The following is an 18,919-nucleotide window of genomic DNA, read 5'->3' on the forward strand; positions in this document are numbered from 1 at the left end:
AAGTCATCATCATCATCGACTACAAGCCTCATCATCATCGAATGGTCCTATCAGAATGCACGAGTGAGTCAAGCCAAGGTACTTAGACCCGCCGCTGGTGAGGGAATCATAACTGTGTGTTTCATATCCAAATTGGGATATAGGAAAGATCCTCGATCTTGTCACAGAAAGATTCTAAAAGAACCAAAAGGGCCATTCGGGTTTCTGAGCATGCAGTGTCTGAGATATGTGGGGGGCATGTCCTCCCCTCTCCTCCGTCTCTCCTCTCCCACCTGACTAAGCATTATGGGGTCAGCTGGGCAGCTGGGTGCAACCAACAGACCCGAAGGTCTGGTACTTTGGTTTATAGTATGCTGGGTCTGAGCCGCTGAGTCAGAAGACCAACAGTACGGTCATGTTATAGCAGACAGTGATTAGGGTCTCTGCAACTGCGGGGCGAGGACGACCCTCGAAGGGTGACTAATCGGAGAGTCTCTTGGGAACAGAGTAGTCTCCATTGAAGATGGTTAATGCTGGTTGGTGTCTCTTGTCAGCATTTGCTAACTGGTCGATCTGTGCTCGACTGCTGGCCGGACTGCTTTTTTTTTTTTGGACTGCTAACTATAATTTGCATGTTATATCTATTTAGGGTGTCTTTAACGATGCACGTACCTTGTTTGAAAATATTTATTTTTGTTATCAAACTATTAAACTTTAAAAGCCAAAAAATGAATGTTACTGAAAAATAACGATGGATTTATGCGTTGAATTCTACCTTATAAATGTATAATGATGCGTGGTGGTATATCGGCAAAATATAAAAATGATGGAGGGTAGGTTAGGTGTTTTCTTCACCGATGATTAGCTCAAAACAGAAACTTAACCGGAATATGAAAATAAGTTTTTCAAATTTCATGATGTGCAATGTTAGCTTGATATATATTATTGATTTTTTTTTTCCTGAAAATTTAATAGTTATCTAGTGTGATATTATTAGTTATGTCAGTTATTTTTCTTGTGTGAGAAGAAAATGAAGATTGTGAAATCGAAGGCATTAGTTTTATCCATCATGGCAGAGGCGGAGGGAGGCAGGGGCCCAGTGGGTCCCATGCCCCACTCACATTTTCACTAAAAAATTATATATATATATATATATATATATATATATATATATATATATATATACAGCCGTTCTCCATTGCGGACTTCCGCAGTTTTTCGATCCGTACGGATTTCCAGTTTTGACCAACTTTTCGATCATATTTTCACATCTTAACCGTTCATTTTTAGGTCATAATGTATAGATCACCTCTGCAAAATTTCAGAAAAATTGGTGATCGTTAAGGCATCCAAAACTGCAATTTACAGCAATGTATACGAACGGTTCCGGTTCGACAGATTCGGTTCGTTCGTGTAAATTGCAGTTTTGGATGCCTTAATGATCACCGAATTGGCTGAAATTTTGCAGAGGTGATCTATACATTAGGACCTAAAAACTGAATGGTTAAGATGTGAAAATGTGATCGGTAAGTGGATCAAATATGGAAATTCGTAGGTTTTGGCTTAGGTGCGGATATCAAGATTATATATATATATATATATATATATATATATATACTATTATTAAGAGAATATGCTTTGTTAGCCAAAACTAAAAAATTTGACATAAATGACCCTGAAATATTAAAAAACTTTGAGAATTAATTAAATTACAAGGGCAATTATGACAATTACAAATTATATTTTTATTAAAAAAAATAAACAAAAAAAATCCCACAAACTACTTTTGTCTCCCACTAACTTCTCTCTACAATAACTGTTTTAATCCATTATCTTTTTTTCTATCTGAAAAAAAAATTAAAAAAAAACACTTGCACATGTAGAGCATGTGTGGAGGAAAACTAGTTATTATTAAGAGAAGAGGCTTTGTTAGCCAAAATTAAATTTTTTGACAGAAATGCCCCTAAAACATTAAAATACTTTGAGAATTAATTAAATCATAAGGGCCATTATGACAATTGCAAATTATATTTTTATTTAAAAAATAAACAAAATAAATTCCACAAATTCCACTTTTCTCTCCCACTAGCCTCTCCAATAACTATTTTCATCCATTATTTTTTTTTCTTTTTTTTTTCTGAAAAGAAAAATACATACATGCAGAGCATGTGTAAAGAAATGCTAGTATATACACACACACACACAGAGTATTAGTATTATATTAATATTAGGTTTTTAATATATAATTTTATATTATTTTTTTCACCTTCAGAGAGTACTTCACGTGCTCTTCTCTGTTTTCATTGTTGGAATTGTTTGAGAAAGAAAATGTGGGCTCCCACATTTGATTTATATTATATTTTTCTTTTCCCAAGTTTTTGGACATCAACAATAAAATTGATTATAATTAATGATTCTTATTTCCTCATTACCAATAGATTTTTTAAGTCTAATAGAAAAAGGATTAAAAAAAATATTCCATTACATCAATAATATGTATGTATGTATGTATGTATGTATGTATGTATGTATATATATATATATATATATATATCGTCACTTGACGATTCTTAATCAATTCTTTTGTGAAGAGTATTGTTGTAGTCACTTTTTTTTATTCTTACTACTACTCTATTTTTCATTCAAATATATTAAGATACTTTGAAAAGAAAATTCTGGTGCAGAGGAGTCGTCGGGTATAAATACCTCATTAGATTCATCTCCAGCAAAAAAAAAAAAAAAAAACAAAGAAAAATGATAGTAATTTAGAGAAGCCTTGTCCCAAAATTAATGAAAAATATCCTTCTGATTATGGAAATCGTCCTCCAATTTCAACTTATCATCCTAATGTTCAAAATGAAGTACGCATATATTATCTTCAAAAAGGTCATTGTCAACCTAAAGCTCACGAGTTTCTAATGATTGCTTGATTGATTTCATATATTCAGAAAGACATTTTTACTAGCATAAACAATGAGACTATCATGCAAGGATTTCAAGATATGAAATCTCATCGAGGGCAATTACCATTGTAATAATATTTTGTATTTTTTTTTGTGCCCCAGTGAATCTAAATTCCTGGCTCCGCCACTGCGTCATGATTCATTGTTGAAAGTTTCAAAGTTATCTCTATTTGTCTTTCACAATGTAGCTAGCGCTTCATATGATTTATCTTGTTAACGATGTGAATTTAACATACAGGGTTATTAATAGTTGTCTAATATGAAATGAGAGCCGTTGAGAGTACTTAAGAGCTAAGATAGAGTACTGAAGATGGTCATTTGGTGATTATTTTTTTAAAAGATTTTTTTTGTTTGGGTAAATAGCTATGTGGTGCTTTGGCAATGTGGGCAAGCCATGATCTGCTTTAACTTTAACCAACTACACACTACTGCTATTGTCCTTGCTTTATTCCTGGGGCTAACTTCTCTTTAAGCAAAGAATGCTTGGAACAGAGGGACAATCAAAACCCAGCTCACATAAATGATATATATAGCAAGCAAACAAACACTCTCTCTCTCTGTGTCTCTCCCCAGCTAAAATGGGTTTCTTCCAGGTGTCCTGGTTTAGAGAGTAAAGCTTTTGATTAATAAAGAGGTTCTCCCCCAAGATCTTGTTGAGGAAGAAAAGCATAGTCAAGGTCCACAGCCATTTCTATATGCATCCCTTGGGTTACTAGCCTGGGAAACAAAATTCGAAAATACAAAGCTTTAATTCACAGCTTTGTTTTTATTTTTCACTCTCTCACTGTCTCACTCTCTTTAATCTTTATCTACTCTCTATGTGAGTAAAAAGAGACATCAATTTGCACCCCAATTCCAACTCTCATGTGGCCACAGATATTCCATGTGTTTACTTGCTGTATTTGCTGATGAACTTGTACGGATGCTCCTCAGGATTGATCGATCATAACACCATTGTCCGTACAATTAATCATAACACCATTGTCCTTACAGTTTTCTCTTGTCTTATTGATAATAATTACAATTTGATTTGACAAATCATAAGAAAAATGATTCGAACTATAGATTATGTGATCCGTACATTTTAACTCCCAAAATAGTTCACTTACTCCGAAACGTAAGTTTTTTTTTTTTTTTTGAAATAAAGAACGGGTGCGACTACCTAATTATATAAAGATGTTGTCTTTAGAATAAAAAAAAATAAAATAAAACACCAAAAACCAAGGACATCTTGATCAAGAAAAACAAAAACCTAAACATTCAAGGTTTGGCCAATTTGAAGTTCAACCTGTTCTTTCCGAAGCCATTTGCGTAGTTGATTCATCAAGGTCCTGATGTTACTCATCAATCGTCACCATTTGGCCTTAGTTTGTTCTATTTGATAAATCTCCTAGGTTAACTTTTGACCATCTCAATTTAGATCGTAGAAGTTAAGTCCATAGATGATTTTATTTTGATATAAGGAAAAGGATGACAGTGTACTTTCATTTCCAATTATCTTTATTTGACCTAAACCTTTGTAAAGTTTGAGCAAACTTCAAGATGTCTTTAACCAAAAACTTGAATTCTACAAAGAGGTTGAGAAATAGCATTAAGACTTGATCACAAGTTCACAACTATTTAACGAGTACGACATCAACTTTGGAATTGCTAAGGGTTGATTAGGTTTTGACATAAATCTTGGAGTTTCGGTTTAGGGTACTTTATGCTTTGGAGTCTTGTGCGAATGAGTACCGGATTTAACTTATTATTTAAAAGACTTGGATCGATCTAATATACTCTCTTTTCCTGTCATTTTTATGTGGAAGGTTCTTTAATTCCTAATGTAATTAGGATGTTGAAGTAGGGTTATCATACCGTTGAAGAAACCCTTTCAAACCTTCTAAATCCCTCTCTTAGAAACTGAAGAAAAGAATACGCCACACAAAAGAATAATAACAAAGTGAAAAGAAGAAAGGAAAAAACTAAAAAAGTATATGAAACATGAGATCAGGTATGGTATGGTGGTCGATTAGACCACTTTTAACGTTAGGAATGTTCTGTGTTCAAGTTAACAATTTTGTACTTGGAAAAGTGATTATAAAGCCATTCAGCGATCTTCCCCAAAGTAGATATCCATCTCATTCCATATAATCTAAGTTGATCTTTCCCTACTTCCAATGTTGGTTGCTTTGATTTCTTATACGTGTCTTTTGAATTTGTGTTTCATACACAATCATTACTTTCCCGATGGATGCTGAAGGAAGAGACCAAATGGAATGTGTTCGAGCATGATTGGTATAATGTTTTGTTAGACCATTTGATATGCTATAGCATCATAAACTCAAATTATCAAACATATAACATACTTGGACGAAATGATTGTCCCCATCGTTCTGCTCCAATCAAATTTAGTAATATGACCGATATGCTTATTGATCGATCATTCACCCATAAGTCAAATCCGATAATTTGAATACCGCGACTTCATTATTAATTTACAAAAAAAATTAGATTTGGATTTAAGTCAACCTCATTCATATGCGATCCATAAACATGTGAATGCAAATTTGTGCTTGGACCTGCACCGAAATGAACATTACTTTGCTATTTATTTATTTTTCATGATAAAGTTATTATTCTTTATCACCAGTTGTATACAATTATGTGTTTCTCTCTCTTATCACATACTTGATTACGTGACGAATTCTATGTTACTTTACCATGTGTTGTCGAATGGTCAGGACTCAGGAGTAGCTACTAACATTTGTCAATACCAAAAAGAAGAGAGACAATATCTTGCTAAGAAAAATGATCCCATCAAAATGTTGGAAGAAAAAAGAAGGTTTTCTAAATACTATAGTTTAGCAATCCTAGTTCTTCCTCGATCCACCCCTAAGAGATCTCCAAAATACAGGCCAATTCTTCTGAGCCTCATTCCAACCCAAGAGCGACCCTTCCCTCATAGGGTCCCAACTAGAGGACACAATCCCATAGCTCACTCCCGCAAGAGCTGTCCCAAAGAACACAAATGACACAATGAAGGGCACCCATGTGGGCACATCAATTTTGAGACCAACTTTCAAGTAGTAGAAGAATGGGAAAAACAATAGTCCCATAAACAGTGGAAGCCCAACTGTGAATCCCATCCTGGTTATCATCCTGTTGGTCACTATCTCTGGTATTATGCCTTCTTCTGCTTCGTCCTCTTCGTCTTCCTCATCTTCATTGCCACTGTCATTGTTTTGTTCCGTCTTCTTCTTGGTGGTGGTCTTCTTGCTTTCCTTTGGTGGCCGACCGAAGCCTCTTGGATTCTTCAAGGTCGCATTTAATTGTGTGGAGCATGATGAAAAGTAGTTCTGATTTTTGCTTTGATTTGGTCTGGAAATGGGGTAGTTGGGTTTTGTGGACAGCGTCCAAGGCTTAAGGCCAATCTGCAAATAACAGTAAAATCAAGAGCTGAACTACAATTTCTTTGATATATTTACTATCACTTCACTACCATGCATAGTTATACATAAGTCCTAAGTTACAGCGCAATTTCCATTCTGATTTTTTATAGTTCATAACCTCATACTACCATTATCACATTAGACAAAGGACCAACAAAAGAACCTTAAACACTATAGTCCCAAGTCCCAACAGTACAAATTTGAACCAAAACTCCAAACTCTGCACAATCTGTGCATATTCTTCTCCATTAGCCTGGTGAATTCAATGGCATAAAGTCTATATATTAAGAGCGTGAGGGAGAGGGGTTTGGTGATACGTACCTTGGATGATAATGATGGGTGTTGCGAAGTGATTGGAGAGGGCTTGGAAGACCATGAACCTGAAATTGCAGCTGCCATTGGCTTTGGCTACTAGGGCTCTTTCTTGAGTGAACCAGATGAAAGCGGTGGAAGCGTTGTTGCTTCAGAAAGAAAGAGGAGGTGGGCGAGCATTAACCATGAAAGTGGGGGGCCGGGGGAGATGCAGAGATGGATAAGGTTGGAGATATTGCATTTGGGCGGGCCATGCATGATGACGGGAATACCGTCCGATTTTCACGCTTAAAAAAAAAAAAAAACTTATTGTTACCGCATGGTTGCAAATATAATAAGCGAAATTGACCAACTAATTAACTGCTGACCAGATAATTGAAATCCAGACTTTCGGGTTTATTTTTTTGGTTTTTTGTTCTTTTGTTTTTTATGTTTTCTGAGATGAATGTGAGATTTTATTCACATGAGTTACAAGCACAAAGGATATAACTCATATAAATACGGTAGTGTCAACAATGACACGCAATAAATTAATGTGAAAGTCAGGGAACAAGAGCACAATTCGATTGGCTGCATGCATCCTGCATATAATTTGCAATCTAACTCTTTTAGTTTCAGAATTTCAACAATTCAGTATAATGTAAATTTTTTGCAATCATCACTAAAAATGTTAGTAATAATGTGGTTACAATTGATACCCGGGTTTGTATATGAGGCTAAAGAAATACTTCTGCATTGGGGATGGGAGTATGAAATGATTCATGCTTTTACAACATCTTGTATAGAGAGCAACATGTAGAAGCAACCATTTGTCCGACATATGGTGAATCATAGTGGAACTAGGTAGGGATAAAGTTGAGAAGGAAGGTGTCACGCCCCAAATTTTAAACACAAATATTAATACAATTACATCAATACAAAGCACCGGGCTTGATGGTTCGGACACCAATACTAAATAGCTGTGAAAATTTTCCTTTAAACAAGGTAACCAAACGATGTCCTGAACACACAATGTATATACTCGTTCTTTAAAGTCATATATTACATTAATCAAAGTTTATAAATTAAACTGAAACATCAATTCATTAAGTAACTGCACACACTACTCTCATTACACAACGGAAGACTAACAAGCGTGTATTACAATTAGGTAGTAAACCAACCACTAGAACAGCAAGGAAAATCTATGGCTCCAACCACGCTCACCTTAACCTATAGGATAAACCCCTACACCATGCAATAGTGCATCAGGTTGCAACCACAAACCAGGTAAGCTTTTGCAAGCTTGTATGAGTAAACTCAAAAACCAGCAATAGAAACACATGCTTAAGTCCTCTCAACCTAACAGTCAATAAACATATATCACAGCATCAACTATCAATTGCATGCATCAGCAAAACCCACTCGTGACAATATATGCTCAAACATCAAATCAGCATTCAATTTCACGATAAAACAAAACCACTTCAAGTAATGTTTGAAATCATTTTCAGGCTCGAAAGCGAATTACAATATTACACAATCCGCGATAAATCCACTCAAATCAATCACAATAAATCTACTTAAATCAATTTGAAGAAACAACTCACACAAATCACAATAAATCTACTCAAATCACATTGAGGAAAGAACTCACGCATTGTTTTCTTTTCCAAAACTCAACATCCTTTTCTAAAAAAAAAAAAACACGTGTCACACCGTAACAAATCATATCATTTTATCACACAACGAAATGAATATGAAACCTAAAGTCCCCCATAGACAATAAATGAAGGACTAAATATTGTTTAGTCCTTGAGCTTTTGACCATAAAACACTTCAGTCCCTGACCTTCTAATTTCACATGTTTAGTCCTTGTACTTCAAAATTTCAGACCAATAGGTCCTTGCCGTCTAAAACCTTAGTTAAGTCACGACGAAATGTCTATTATGCCCTCAGTTCTTTCTTTTTTTTAATAAATTTATTCATTTCTCTCTTTTTTTATTTATTCTTTTTTCTTTTTTTTTTCTTTTTCTTTCTTTTTATCTCTTCTCCTCCACCCCCTACGAGGAATGATGAAGAAACAAACAGAAAGAAAGAAAGGGAAAAAAAAAAAATTCCTTTTCCAAAAAATAAAATAATTAATTCATTATAAAAAAAAGAACTAAGGGCATAATAGACATTTCACCGCAACTTAACGGAGGTTTTAGATGGCAAGGACCTATTGGTCCGAAATTTTGAAGTACAAGGACTAAACGTGCGAACTTAGAAGGCCAGAGACTGAAGTGTTTTATGGTAAAAAACTCAAGGACTAAACAGTATTTAGTCCATAAATGAAACAATACTCTCGAGACTTTCTTTCAACTTGTACTTTCTCAACTATTACCCCCATAAGATACAATTAAAATCCCGGCAGACAGAATAGAGGTTTAACTGATCGTAATCACTAACCCGACCAAGGCATGGTTTTCAATAACATGCCATGGTCACATTTGTGACCCCCGATCACAATTTGTGATCCCCGATCCTCAACCCTCAGGTATTTGGATCTCCGGTATAAATACCAAAACATTAAGCGAGTCACACTAGACCTAAAATGTTACCCGAATTTACAACAAAAGATTCCCCGTAATTGATCCCTATCAATTACTCCCTGTACAAAGACCAAAACATTAAGCAAGTCGCAATGGATCCAAAATGTTACCTGAATCTAAAATAAAAGATGTCCCGTAATTGACCCCTATCAATTACTCCCGTTACAAAGACCTAACATTCAAATAAGTCACCTATGACCTAAAAATGTTCCACAATACACAACACTTTTCAAAACAATAGAAATCAACCCTTTTCACAATATATTGTTTTCCAAAAAGTCAACCCAAAACAATAATATGAACTATATCAAAAATATTGCTTTCATCATAACAAATCCAACAATACACACACACACACACACACACACACACATGGTCATTCACTCAGGAATGCCACTAATACCAACTATAGTTTGCAGTTAAATAAATAACTCTCCAAACAAATAAGGAAACTCTGTTCGTGAATGAACCATTATGAGATTACTCACCTATGAATCCCGCTGCATCTTCACACACAAACCAAGATAAGCACTAATCGTCGCAATCCACTCGACACACTTTCCACATACCTAATCACATCAAGGTCACATCTTAGTACCACATGTAGTACGAAAGCATCTAAATTCAAAGCAAGCAATTAAAGTTCAAAACCCCAAATCAGAATTACAACCTGAAAGTAATGCTAATCGAGACGAAACCTCATCCAAGACCATCCAAAGTCTTCGGAACACTCCTATTATTGATATGACAAAACTACAAGTCTATCAAAAGGCCGGATCCTCACGGATCGATAACTGAGACAATCAGAAACGGTAAAAACCCTAAAAAATTCATACGATCTCCAAAAATTATGTTTTATATATTGAAATGATCGTATCGATGAGTAGATCGTATATTGAACAAGAAACTGTCCCTGACATGGCCGAACCAAAACTCAAAACCACCTTAATCCAATTGTCCAAAATGTCAAGAATACGAAGTAGAGCAACTTTAATACCTGGGGTTCAAGTCAAATCGCCCAAGATCGGCCAGGATCAAGCTCACAAGCCAGAATCCATTGTTCACTTCGAGTTGACTCTTCTCCGGTGAAAATCGTCCATCAAAGCTGGTATGGATGTGATCTAGAGGAGGAGAGGATTCCAAAAATGTAAGGATGGACTGAGATAATGCCGAAATTGTAAAATTCTGGTCGGGTCCGAACGACTTGGCTTTGGACTCTCCGATCTCCAATTTCTGGCGAACCACCGAGCAAACCACCACCATAGGGAGGTCGGCGAGGCAAGTCTGAGTGGTGTATGGCTGGTCCTGTTGCCAGAGGTGGCTGGAGTCAAAAGATGTAGTCGGGTCAGACAGAGTTGAGAGAGAGAAGAGAGCTTTCTGACTTTCTATTTCCGGAAGGTTTCCAAAAATATAAATAATGAATTTCTTAAAAAGCAATTTCAAAAATTAGTAGAAACTTTCACTGACCATAACTTTCTCATACGAATTTCGATTTTCACATTCCAGATATCCACAAACTCGTATCGACGCGCTCTACTACTTTCGTGAAGGAAGCTTTTGGAGAAACCCAACGTATAAAAAGACAAACTCAGTGCCTCCATAAAATTGTGAAATTCGAATAATTATTCATCCGAAAATAATTCCACTCCATTCCCAAATCACTTACTCATACCAACAACCACTAAATTAATTCCGGAAAATCCTCGAAAAATAATAACTAATTTCTGGGGTATTACAGAAGGGGTGCCTGGGAAGGTTTTGTTGTACTTCCCACAAATCCCGAGATTCAAACACATGTTTCAATTGACCACGACAGCTAAGGATTTGACTTGTCATGTCAATGATAGGAAAAAAGATGGAATGATGCAGCATCCAGCTAATTTCTCAACTTGAAAGTTAGTTGAAACAAAGTGGCCAAAATTTGGTAGAGAACCGAGGAACATTAGGCTAGCCCTTTTCTCATATAAGTTTAATCCCCACAGTTCTTTAAGTAGCTGGTACTCCTACTGGCCCATTACACTCATTACGTATAACCTTCCTCCATGGCTATACATGAAGAGGAAGCACATGATGTTGACATTGTTAATATTTGGACCCCAAACAGCCCGAAAATGATATTGACGTCTATTTGCATTTAATTGTTCAAGGGATTAAATTTAATTCCCGTTTCTCTAAAACACAAATTTAATTGTTCAATGGTGTTTTTTTTAAGATTAAGGAGGTGCACTTAGCTTTTTCGCCCTTCCACTCACTCTCTCTCTCTCTCTCTCTCTCTCTCTCTCTCTCTATGTGACAAAGGGAAAGAGGGAAAAATTGTCCCAAAAAAAAAACTTAATTGCGTTTTAGGGGAAAGAATATGTAATTTATTAGGTAAAAGGGTAATTTTATAAGTTTTTGGAGTAATTGAGATTTAAGTAACCGAAATTAGGGTAAATGGACAAATCCTGATATAATAAGATTTGTTGATGTTACTTACTTGATGCCTTAAATTATTGAATTGCGTACGATCATAAGCAATTGCTCCATAATGAAATGTAGTTCTGCTTTCTACTTTTTTTTTTTTTTTTAAATTTCGACAAGGAATGTAATTCTACATGAAACATTGAAGTAATTATTATGTTATACATACACCATTGCACCAGATCGTTCGCAAGTTCGAATCCAGGAATACAAAATAAAGATTAAGAAGCAAATAGGCCAGCCATTGCAGCAAGCAACAACAGCAAAAACAAAACCAAAGAAAGAAAACAGTAAAAGGAAACTGTAAACTAGCTTCCTACAAAGGAGGGGCAGGCAGGCCACCAAACTTGAGAACGTTCATCAAAGAGGGTGGAGGATTACGATCCAATCATCCTATTCCAACCCGTTTTTATATATGCCTAGCAAGCCAATCTGCTGCAGCGCTCGTAGATGTCCTAACCAAACTCCAACGACAACTCTTAAAATCATCTTTCAACCTTCTAATGTCATTAAACAGAGGGTAGATAATCCAAGATTAATGGTTTGAAGACTTCAAAGAGACAGCACGCTGATCGAATATAACACTTCAGAATCCATCTCAATACAAACATTTTGGACATCCTGATGCTTAGCTAGAATCAAACCCTCAAGAACAGCTGAGGCTTCAGCGTGGATCAAAACTACTCTAAGAGCATCTTTAGCAATGCTAGCCATTTTTGAGTCAAATTTTAACCAAAATAGCTAAAAAGTAATTTTTGCTAGCCACTTTAGAAATACGTATGTATCAATGCTCTCTATTTTAGCTAATTTTAAATTTATATTATTTTTTAAATGAAGATTAAATCATTTAAATGTATTTATAAATTACATAAAATAACTTAAAATGAATGTTTTAATATATAAAGAGTCTCATCTCGCTCTCTATATTTAGGAGCGAGATAGCTAAAAGTTATAATAGAGAGCCACTTAGGAGTCTGGTGCAGCTACTAAAATAGATAAAAAACTATATATGCTCTCCAAAATAGCTAATGTGCCAAAATAGAGAGTCTGCTAAAGATGTTCTAAACTACTAAAATTTCATGACAAGAATGTTGATTCATAGTGGCTTATTTCCGTTTATTACTTCAAGAATCTCATTCATTCAAAATCAGGAAGGAAAATACTCCTCGCCATAGTCATTAGCAATTAATATTATCACCAAAGTAGTGGAAATAATCCAAAATAAGAACGTACAAAAATCAAACCAAGAATATATATCAGGTCTGTCCATATGTTTGAAGATCAGATATTCAACTTTCATCATCAATCATATCCTTAATTACTTCATTACAACGAAAAGCTCTAAAATTAAGAGAGACATTCAAATCAGAACATTGAACTTGTTCAAGTAAATCCAGAATATGTGTGTGGCCCAAACTCTAGGTTACTTGACCTAGTTGTAATAGGGTTTAGAATTAGAGATATTCTCGGAAATATTTATAGATATCCGATTAATTGTACGATTATCTTTCCTTGTACAAATCTGTATCTATGTCTTGTAATCCTCTATATAAAGAGGCCCCTATTATCAATGAAAGCACAACTCAATTCTCTCCCAATTCAATTTTCCTTAAACACGTTATCAGCACGAGCTCTAACCCTAGTTTCTAGAAGCCAAAAACCCAAAAATCCTTCTTCCTGTTCGCTGCCATTCGCTGTGCACCTCTCATATGCGCCCGTGCACCAACTCCTGCTGCAAGCCTCTGCCGCTACTCGCATGCCCCTACAACATAGCATCCACCTAGCACCGGCTTCGACCAGGATTGCAAACCAGTTGCAATCCTAGCTTAAGATCAATAGCACATCTGTGCAGCCCAACGTCGCAAGCTAGCAAGCAGCACACCGCGCATGCCCAGCGCATAACCTGCCAGCAGCAACCCCGCACGCCTTTCATCTGTCAGTTTCAGCAACTAGGATTGATAGCAGCCTGCAATCCTATAACAAGGATCGAAACCACACTGCAATCCTACAAATCGGTTCGCCTACACTAGGACTGAAGTTTGTCTGCAATCCTACAAGTCTGTTCGCCTAGGACTGAAGCTCGTCTGCAATCCTACAATAAGGATCGAATACTCTCTGCAATCCTAAGAGGTATGTTTTACTAAAGGTTCCTGTTTTTGAAGTTTTTATTATTTTCTCTTCTTTTTCTCGGGGACTTGCAAATCCCTTCTTCTACCCCCCTTTCTTCATCATAGGGGATACCTAATTAAGCCAAACTGTGGGGGTTCGTGCTCACTCCAAGCTTGGAGCTTGTTGAGATCTCCAAACTTAAAGTTTGTAGAAAATTTATGATCGACCACTTACGTCATTGTTTCAATCTAATCCAATACCTCTTGGAATTGAATTTCTTGGAAGCGATTATGGTCATAAATTCCTAATTTCTTGGAAGCGACTACGCTAAGAAATTTTATATATTTTCGTGGTAGCTTTTTTTCACTTCGAAACTAACCTTTTTTCTTGTTCTTTTTTAGGATGAGTAACCTGAACAAATTGGACTTTGCTCCATTGGGAACACTGGCTCTGGATATCACAGATGGGTTCGTGATGTCTACCAGCATCTCAAGGTCGATGGAATCCTGGATACAATCCTCGAGCCTAGCTAGGACGTGCTAACTGTTGAGCAAGCTCAAGCTTTGGAAGCAAATAGAGTAGACTTGGAGGCAAATAAGGCGAAAGCCATCATCCTAATGACTCGTCATATGGATGATTCGCTCCAATTCGAGTGTATGATGAAGAAGACCCCAGATGGTTGTGGGTTTCACTCAAAGAAAGATTTGGCAACGTCCGTGACTCTTTGCTTCCTAACCTAGAAGTGAGATGACATAGCCTCAGCTTCTGTGATTTCAAGTCAGTTCTTGACTACAACTCGGAAGCACTTTGCATTAAATCCTTAATGGAATTCTGTGGTAAAGAGATCACAGATGCGATGTTGATTGAGAAGACTCTCTATACCTTCCCCGTCTCTGCATTGATGGTCGCTAAGAACTATCGAATCAATGTTACTGCAAGACGAATCACAAGGTTTCATGAGCTTGTTGGAGCTATGAATGTCGCTGAAAAGCATAACAACATTCTTGTGAAGAACTATAATTCGAGATCCGTGGAAACAAAACATATTCTGGAATCCAATTATAGTCGCGCCCCTAATCTTAGGGATACTTCTGGATGTTCTGGTCCATATAATCGCTTTATTTGGGAAGGTAACCACCAAAATAAGCGAACACGAAACCGAAGAGGTTAACGTGGAAAGAGAGAGGGAGGCAACGTCTCTGGCCATGTTGGTGGCGTCACCAACACTAAGAGCCATCTAAATGACGCTTTCAAAGTGCCTCAATCAATGGAGTCTGAGCAGAGATATGTATGTTCTCGACGTGGAGTATCCGGTCATTGGGCACACATTTGTAGAGCTCGTGAAGAAATTGTCACCTCCTACAAAGCATATTGTGAAGCAAGAGAAGCTCACTATGTGGAACAAGAAGATCGAGAATGATCTAGACTGAAGGGTTGAAGACTACAAATCTGGATGGAATCAATAGATCGCCAATTTTGTTTAAGTCTTTATTTTTCCAAGAGATGTAATTGGCAATTGCCATATACTTTGTAGTAAATGTCATTGGTTTAGTTTTTCTTCACATAGGCTCATCCAAAGTGAGTATGATGTCTAGGAAGGTTTTAAGATAAGTGGTACTTAAGCGAGCTTTGCTCCACCGACATCTCTCTACTCACCTAGTCATATTTATTTTGGACTTACCGAAAGAAGTCAAACGACTACCATTGTTTTGCATGAGCTAGCATTTGGATTAGATTCTTCTAATGGTTAAGAGACAATGATATACTCCATTAGCTTATGAATACAATTTCAAGTTCTTTTCGTTATGACTTCATTTTGATTATGAGCATATTACTTTGTGACTATGATGGCTGGGCCATCAGTATTAATTCAAGGACATGAAATAGCCCAAGTTCCCCTTGCCAAATGGCACCTTGATTACTGTCACAGAAACCCTCTACGCTCCTAGAGAAAATCGCACCTATGAATAGCCAATAGATTCCATGTGAAAACGCATGTAGAGAACGGAAATGAGTTCCTTTGCAATGCCTCTAACGATTGCGAACAAAGGCGCATCTTAGAGAAGTTTATGTGTCTCTCTAGTGGACTTTATATCACTATTCAAGTTATTAAATTTAATAAAGTTATGAGAGAAGATCTCTTAGATTTAGACACATATTGGCTTTGTCACGACATGATAGGTCATCCTAGTCATGATATGATGATCAATCTACTAAAGACTTCACATGAACATCCTTTCTCTAGAGAGAAACGAAGCATGAATCAAAAGTTGATTCCTGGACTAAGTATGACCGACGCCGTCCACCACCAGCCTAGGGCTGGCACAGTCCCTATCCATGACGCCATGGATGGTGTCCATCATGATGATAACGCCTTAGGTGATGCTGCAATCACAAACTTTTCTTCAAATAATGCTTCAGATGCTCAGGCCCAGCCAAAATCCTCATTGGTTGCTTCTAAAGCCTCTCGCTCATTTTAGAAAGCATGTTCCTTAGGGAAGTTAGGACTAAGACCGTCCTATGCAATGGATATGAAAATACTCATTTTGTTCTTACATAGAATCCGTAGGGATTCTGTGGACTAGTTCAACCAACTTGCGGACGTTTAAATATCTCATGATGTTGGTTGACAAGTGTTAATATTTAAGATTGGGCGGTGGCCTAATCTTTACTAACCCTGGTCCGATGGGCGGACTGCTACCCAAATGATCTGGTGACTTCCACTACCTGTCAAATGAAATACAAAGGTCGTCAAAGGGAGACCGCTGAGCGATCTTCACTTCTCCGATGCCTAAGTTAGTCAATGTATTTATGTTGACAGAATAACAGTAGACAAGTAGTTAATGCGTAATTAATGAGGAGAGAGGAATGAACATTTTATAGGTGGAGAAGAGGCTGACCTCTTCCATGTTTTCGATGTGGGACTGATATGCTTCAGGTTCCCAGCTTCAGGAACTTCTGATGCTATTTTGGCGCGGTGCGTGGCGACGCGTCAACGGTGCTATGGGGGTGAGCCGGGCCTTAGGCGGTAGCCTGCTTGGCGGTGTTTCTGTGGGTCACACCGTTGATGGTTATTGGTACCGCTGGCGGTAGTGTGAGCGTAGCTCCTTATAGCTAATTATGTTTGGCAATGCTCATGTAAGTACAACAAGCAAACACGTTGGCCACGTGTTGTGCCATTTTCCATTTGTAAATTTTGCTTATACTATACTCCTAGTACATACCATATAACAATGGACTCACTCCCCAGATCATCCTATTCAGTCAATTGAATTGACAATGTTAGAGAGTTTACATCGAAGACTTTCGATGGTTATTGCATTGGGACTGATGTTGGACATCATATTCCGATGAACACACCCAATAGTCTTGAGGAAACGACTACGATGGTAGCCTGGACATTGGTAATGCTCACCAATCTCCTTATATCCGCTTAGAGTGATACAATATCGCATGCAGCTATGCTAATTCGTCTACGACCCACTACCGCTCAATCTACCTGTGCGTTATAGCTAGTGACTGGGTACAATTATCGTACTTACGCATATTTGAGTGTGCCAGTTGCGTCGCCACAGCGTACTATGAAGGTCCTTACAGACGAATGCGCAACTACGTTGGATTTGAGACTCCAACAATTGTCCGCCACTTAATGCCCTTGCAAGGTGATCTCATTACCGCTAGATTTGCGGGTTATCACTTTGATGAGACAGTCTTCCCGTCATTAGAGAGAGATAAAAACACAGATGTTCAGCAGGAATGACAGGAATTGTCGTGGCCTGTCCTCACTATGTCTAATCTTGATCCCCATTAAAGTGACGAGATCACACATCTGCTGCAAATATATCTACAAGGTAGGACATCCCTACGAGAGGATGTAGCTCCACCCTACATAGAGGTAGGCATGGCGCCAACGCCAAAGAGAGTGGCACTCTGGTGTTATAGGTTATGGCCCCAGCTAGGATGCATAGGAGACCTGTGCGTTCGAATGATACTTTGGCACATTCCAATCCTTCGATCATCAAGACTCAAAATCCTTCTCATGAGAATCTTCTGGATTATGGTTATCATTGGGGGACGCCTCAACGTCATAACCTATTCCTGAGAATATAGAGCTCTATGAAAATTACACTAGTGTACATGAGACGTGGGATAGAAACTCCATCATAATTGATGATGTAGTTGCTCATTTCGTTGCGCATGAGTTTGTTCAATCTGATAATATCGAACCACGCTCCATTGATGAATGAATGCCAACGTAGAGAAATTTGGCCTAAATGGAAAGATGTGATCCAGGTTAAGATGGATTCTCTAACAAAGAGAAAGGTTTTTGAGCCAGTGATGCCAACACATCCTAACATAAAACCTATTGACTAATGGGTCATCGTTAGAAAGCGTGTTGAGAAAAAGAGATAGTAATCTCGCCTTATGGCACAAGGCTTCTCACAAAACGCCCTGGAATCGATTGCGATGAGACATATTCTCTCGTAATGGAAGTCACTGCACTCCACTACCCTGTCAATTTGGTAGTTTTCGAATAACTGATCATGCAGCTTACGAATGTGGTCACTACGTAACTCTATGGGGATCTAAATACGGAATATATATGAAGGTTCATGGTGAACTTCATTTACCCAAGTCAAGTGGCTCTAGACCACAGAGCGTGTTTACAATAAGATTGAAATGCTTACTAAAGTGACTACTTGATTGGGAAGGGATATGCCCACGCGTTTCCATAATAAGTTTCGGATTCCATCGTGGTTCATATTGGACATGATCTTCATTGGAAGCCCATAAAGAGTTAAGGAAAACTGCTGAACACTTGAAATCCGATTTTGAGATGAAGGATTTTGGGAGGACACGATTATGTCTCGATTTGGAACTTGAGCATAGTGTTGATAGATGCTTAGGCATTTTGACAAGGTCAAGCCTTTAAGCACCCTCATGATCGTCTGTAGTCTTGATCTTGAAAATGATCCTCTTCGTCTAAAGGATGATGACGAAGATGTGGTAGAGGCAAAAGTGCCCTACTTAAGTACAATAGGCTCATTATTGTACTTAGCTCAATGCACAAAACCGGACATCTCATTTGCCA

The 18,919-nt window shown here is 37.4% G+C and overlaps 1 protein-coding gene across 1 annotated transcript; it reads right to left on the minus strand.

Moving 5' to 3' along the window:
* Nucleotides 1-5,675: 5,675 nt before the first annotated feature.
* On the minus strand, nt 5,676-6,897 carry LOC112179527 (protein PAM68, chloroplastic). The gene is made up of 2 exons (XM_024317965.2): nt 6,695-6,897; nt 5,676-6,355 (listed from the first exon to the last, which is right to left on the minus strand). Exons 1-2 carry the CDS (start codon nt 6,770-6,772, stop codon nt 5,795-5,797), a joined length of 639 nt encoding a protein of 212 aa, XP_024173733.1. The 5' UTR covers nt 6,773-6,897; the 3' UTR covers nt 5,676-5,794.
* Between the last annotated feature and the right edge of the window lie 12,022 nt (nt 6,898-18,919).

The sequence above is a fragment of the Rosa chinensis genome, chromosome 7, assembly GCF_002994745.2.
Source record: "Rosa chinensis cultivar Old Blush chromosome 7, RchiOBHm-V2, whole genome shotgun sequence".
Lineage (NCBI taxonomy): Eukaryota > Viridiplantae > Streptophyta > Magnoliopsida > Rosales > Rosaceae > Rosa > Rosa chinensis.

What these genes read in the sequence shown, in the direction of transcription:
- LOC112179527 (XM_024317965.2), bottom strand. Translation starts at nt 6,772, where the DNA reads ATGGCAGCTGCAATTTCAGGTTCATGGTCTTCCAAGCCCTCTCCAATC. An exon ending in ACCCATCATTATCATCCAAG is followed by an intron (nt 6,356 to 6,694) that starts GTACGTATCACC and finishes TGTTATTTGCAG; the next exon opens with ATTGGCCTTAAGCCTTGGAC.